Source organism: Falco punctatus (genome assembly GCF_963210335.1).
Source record: "Falco punctatus genome assembly, chromosome: 15".
Classification (NCBI taxonomy): domain Eukaryota; kingdom Metazoa; phylum Chordata; class Aves; order Falconiformes; family Falconidae; genus Falco; species Falco punctatus.
The window spans coordinates 21,426,304-21,431,490 of NC_137595.1; the positions used below are offsets into that span (position 1 = coordinate 21,426,304).

Consider the following 5,187-nt stretch of genomic DNA (forward strand, 5'->3'; position numbering starts at 1 on the left):
GGACAGGGCCCTGGCATGGTCCTCACCTCCACCCTGGCATCCGTGTACTCACTGGCATCTGGAGGTTCGCACCACGGAGCATCCCCTGCTTGGAAGAGCCCTGCTGCTGCAGCACAGGCTGCACCCACCGTGCCCAGCACGGGCAGGATCAGTGCCCCAGGCAGAGGCCAAAGGAAACAGAGACAAAAATCAGTGATTGGCAAAAACTGGGTATTTTCTTTTTTTTTTCCTTCCTTTCTCCTTTGCCCAGGAGAGGCGTGAGGGCTTGCCGGCAGCATGCCGCTGGTGAAGAGGAATATCGAGCCCCGGCATCTATGCCGGGGGGCTCTTCCCGAGGGGGTAACGAGTGAGCTGGAGTGTGTCACCAACAGCACACTGGCTGCCATCATCAAGCAGCTGGGCAGCCTCAGTAAGTCACAGCGACTTGGTGTGGGGTGGCAACAGGGTGGTGGGATGCTGATGGGATACTGGTGGGATGCTGGTGAGATGCTATGGTCCAGTTCCAGTCACAGAGAAACAGGGGCTGTGCAGACTGCAGCCATCCCTAATTCAGGGGGAGTTATAAATATTAAAAATTATAAATATATAATAACAAATTATAAATTTAAATATAAATATGAATTTATATAATATAAATATTTAAAAAGGAGGATGCTCAGGGCCAAGCCCAAGGGGGGACCTGGTGATGTTTTTAAGACCCATTTTGCTCCCATGGCTGCTCTGTGCTATGGGGGATGGAAAGCCTTTGTGGGCCCCTTGCTTCTCGACTTGGCCAGAAATAGGAAGGTCAGGTGAAGATTAAAAAACCCCAACCTATTCTTTTTAATCTTAGAGCTTTATAAGGAAGAGAGGTCTATATAAAAGGTCTAAATCCTCAGCTGTCTTCCTGCCCTGGGACTGATTTCAGCAGAAAAGGGGAGGGTGAGAGCACCACGCACACCAGTGTGAAGGTTTAATAGGGGCAACCTATTTCACTGCTGAATATCAACTTAAAATAGAGAGAGACGCGCAGGCTCTCCCTCTTTCCCCACCTCCAGAACTAGATTATTCTCCAAAATACTCCCAGAAAAATAGAACCTATATTTAGGGAGCTGCTGGAAGCATGGCATCTCACATGAGCAGCACCCATGGGTGCTCAGGCTGTGGCTACCTCATCCAGGGAAAAAGGAAATTAAATACAAATGGCCAAGCTGGGTGACAGGCTGAGCAGATCCCAAAAGCGCCTTGATCTCGGGAGCTGTTTGGTACGTGGGTTTGGAGGAAGCCTGAAGGAGCTGGGGTGCTGGGCTGGGTGCTGTAGCCTGCAGGTGTCAGCAATGCTCTGCCAGGCGCCCCACGCAGCCCTGTGATAATAATAACCCGAATAAAGAGCTATCGCAGCGATGCGCCAAGCCCTGCAGGAAAAAAACTGCTCAAGTCAAACAAACCACAGCTTCTCCCTGCTGCCCTGCTCGTGGTTTTCCACCTGCAGGGCTGGGTTTCCACAGGTCATGTGGTGTGATGGTGGGGTTTTGGCTGCAGATGTCCTGGTAGATCCAAAGGCTTTCTGGGGCACGGACTGCGCTGGTTCAGTGCCTCCCGAGGGTCCTGCTCGCCCTGAAAAGGATGCTTGTGTGCAGAGGAGAGGGCAGGAGAAGGGGGGGTGCTTTGTACTCCCTTCCCTCCGTGCAGCCCTTTGCCAGGTCTGGGGGAGGCTGAGGCTCAGCTCCCAACAGAACAAGGCTGGGGAGAGAGCCCCGCAGAGCTGGCGGGGAGGTGGGTGGCCCAGGGGACGGGCTGGGAGAGGGCTGCCTGCCTGCCACCGGTGCCCCTGACGGGTGTGCGTTGCCCTCTGCCAGGCAGGCATGCCGAGGACATCTTCGGCGAGCTGTTCAACGAAGCCAACAGCTTCTACATGCGGATGAACTCACTGCAGGAGAGAGTGGACCTGCTGGTCATCAAGGTGACACAGCTGGACTCCACCGTGGAGGAAGGTGAGGGGCTGGGGCTGTTTTGGGGTGACAGCCGGGTGCAAGCGGGTGGGAGACATGCTCAGGGCCGGGCCACCTGCCGTGTCTGGTTTGAGGGGCTGAGGCCACCCCTGCATCCTCTGTCCCTCCCGTGCCCCCAGTTTCACTGCAGGACATCAACATGCGGAAAGCCTTCAAGAGCTCCACGGTGCAGAACCAGCAGGTGGTGTCTCGCAACTCCATCCCCAATCCCGTGATGGAGATGTACCAGCGCTGCGACAAGCCCCCGCCGCTCAACATCCTCACGCCCTACAGGTAGGGTGGCTGGCATATTGCTCCTTGAGGGGACCAAGGGGATCCTGGGGGATTCAGGGGGACCCTTTCCAGTGGAGGCATCAGTGTGTGCACCCCGTTTGCTGCTTGGCGAGGGCTGAGAGGCTGTTTTTTCCATGGCTGTGTCATCATCCCCATTTTGTAGGGTGCTTGGGATGAGTGAGCCCACACAGTGGTCTGCAGGTAGTGACCGCTGTGCTGGACATGTTCGTGGTGGGGCAACAGCTTATGGCCATGGTCACACCAAACCTGCCTGTGCAGGGGAAGGGGGGTCTCCTCCCGTGGCTGATAATCCTTTTCCCTTCCCAACCCGGCAGGGATGACAAAAAGGATGGCCTCAAATTCTACACTGACCCCTCCTACTTCTTCAACTTATGGAAGGAGAAAATGTTGCAGGCGACGGAAGATAAGAGAAAGGAGAAGCGCAGGCAGAAGGTAACGGGCAGGCAGGGGACACTGCAGGGGCTGGAGCTGGGGCTGCCTGGGACCTGGGGGCCAGTCACTTTTCTGGTGCATCCCACACACTCCCCCGCCCTCATGGTGGGTGCATCTCGCAGGGCGGGGTGATGCTCCCTGGGTACCGCTCATGGTCCAGAGGAGGCAGGCTGGAGATGGAGCCGTGGCTTGTCTTTGCCCTCAGGAGCAGCGGCTGGTGGAGGACTCCACCCGGGAGGTGAAGAAAGTGAGGAAAGCCCGCAACCGGCGCCTGGAGTGGAACATGATGGCGTATGATAAAGAGTTCCGACCCGATAACAGGTTCTCACCATCCCCCTATCACATGGCGTCATCGGAAGGATCACTGTCCCCAGATAATAGGCAGGTTTTACCTACTATGCATTTAGCTCACCGGCTCTCCCTTGGTTTCTCCGTCTTTGGGGGGGACGTGTTGCCCACAGCAGGGTTGGGGTGAGAAGCCATAAACCCACGGTAGCTTCATGGACAGCTGGTGCCCCCAGGGTCGCCTCCTGGACCTCAGGAGCAGCCTTGGTGTTGGGATGGTCGGAACACTTTCCATTTAGCAGCTAAGGGAAGAGACTGGTTCAGCTGTATTTGTGTCCTCCTCCCCTCGACTACCTCTCTGCTTGCTCATATATCTGTATTTTTGTGGCCATTCTTTGTTTTGTTGTCTCAACCCCAAAATACTCCCAAACCCACATCCCCCAGCCCAGCCAACCCCCGTCCCAGGAGTACGACGGTTGGGTTTTCCTGTGCCACAGATCTTACGCGTCGGATGCAGCCGACCACTCGTACCCAGCGAGCCCCAACCACCCCACACAGCTGCTGGCCCCAGCATCCCACCTGGCCCCAGCGGAGCACAAGGAGGGGGTGCTGGCGGCTGCCCCCCCCCAGGAGCACGTCTATCGCCCAGCAGCGGGCAGCCGGCAGAACAGCCTCAACCGCCTCCAGCAGCCCCACGTGCCGCAGCCCCCAGAGGCTATCCTCAATGGGCCGAGACCTCACTTAGTCAAGGATTACGGGTAGGACTCCAGTTTGCCTATCCTCTCCTGACAGAGGGATGCCCAGGGGAAGGGGGGCTTGTGGGGGGGGGGGGCTGACCCCCTATTTCTGGGCTGATGTAGCGGGGACAGCCCTTCTCTGCAGCTGCTGTGGTCCAAAACCCGAGGCCAAATGAGTCAGGAGCACTTTTGGGGTAACCTCATCCCAGATAAGGGGACAAGGGGGATGGAGGGGATGGGTTTTTTCCCCTGGGGTGTTGGCAGCCTTCCCACCGCCGCATGCCCCATAGCCCAGCCCACTGGCAGAGTCCCCCCAACTCCATGACCTTGGGACAGAGCTTACATGGGGGTCCAGAGCAAACCAAGCCACAGCAGAGCCAGTCGGGGGCCTGGGGTGGGTGATGGGTGCCATCATTCCTTGTGCTGCTGACACGGCTATTGCCCTTCTGTTGCAGCCCGCAGCCGGTGCCGATGGCAGAGTACTTTGTGCCGCCCGCCCCACCACCCCCGCCGCCCGTCATCCCCTCCGCCCAGACCGCCTTCGACAGCCCCATCTCGGCTCCCCCTGCCCTGGCCCCCGGCTCGGCTGCCCCCACCTCCTACACACCCTCACCGCCCCCCGCACCCCCTGGCCCCTACTCTGCCTCTCCGCCGCAGGCCGGCCCCATGGGACCCCCAGTGGCCCCACCACCACCACCACCGGGGCCCCCCGCCGTTGCCGCCTCTCCGGCGCACTCGGCATCACCCCCAGCACCTGCCATGGAGCCCCGGAAGGCGCAGATCCCACTGATGCCCATGAGCGATGCCCGGAGCGACCTGCTGGCAGCCATCCGCAGGGGTGAGTGTGGGGGTGGTGGCGGGGGGAGCGGGGTGGGGCAGGTTCCCAGTGCTGTGGCAAAACACCTCTTGGTGTGGAGTTGGGTGGTGGTGGCTTCGCTGAGTGCCAGGTGAGCCCCAGGTGGCCAGGTGGTGCGTGAAGATGGTGGCAGGCAGGTGGGACCTGGGGAGGGAAAGAAATGCAGGGCAGGGGGGTGCAGGAGGTGGGGAAAACCCTTTGCCAGAGGCAGTACGGAGCCCCACAGGGATGAGCAGCAGCTCCCGTGCGTGTGGCCACCATCCAGGCTGTAGCAGATGATGTGCTCCAAGGTCTCCCATTTCCCCTTCCTGCAGATCTTCAGCTCAAACAGTAGATTTAACCCTCAAGAAGGTTCAGCCTCTTCAGGTTGAGTGGAAGCAGAGGAGGAGCTGTATTCTATTATGTAGCTGTATAATCGCATGCATCTCATTCTTATCTCATATATCTCGGTAATCGCATGCATCTTCCTGCAGGCAGGCTGCAGCCATCTCCTTTCAGCCCATACTTTTGACTGGGGGGATGCTGCACATTGGATGCACCCATGGGTGCTGGGCACATTGCCCCTAAAGCCTTCCCCCCTTTCCGACCACAG

At 58.4% G+C, this 5,187-nt stretch overlaps 1 protein-coding gene across 4 annotated transcripts in view; it reads left to right on the plus strand.

Moving 5' to 3' along the window:
• Positions 1 to 5,187, plus strand: part of LOC308053749 (actin-binding protein WASF3-like) — a 27,837-nt gene that overhangs the window by 12,993 nt on the left and 9,657 nt on the right. For 3 of the 4 annotated variants that reach the window (XM_080365419.1, XM_080365418.1, XM_080365420.1), the window contains exons 2-8: positions 251 to 409; positions 1,839 to 1,973; positions 2,111 to 2,264; positions 2,600 to 2,717; positions 2,923 to 3,098; positions 3,500 to 3,760; positions 4,195 to 4,577. In XM_080365419.1, coding sequence (XP_080221545.1) covers positions 277 to 409; positions 1,839 to 1,973; positions 2,111 to 2,264; positions 2,600 to 2,717; positions 2,923 to 3,098; positions 3,500 to 3,760; positions 4,195 to 4,577 — 1,360 coding nt within the window. In that variant the 5' untranslated portion in view covers positions 251 to 276. The remainder of the gene's footprint in view (positions 1 to 250; positions 410 to 1,838; positions 1,974 to 2,110; positions 2,265 to 2,599; positions 2,718 to 2,922; positions 3,099 to 3,499; positions 3,761 to 4,194; positions 4,578 to 5,187) is intronic. The other variant, XM_080365421.1, reaches the window with a different exon arrangement.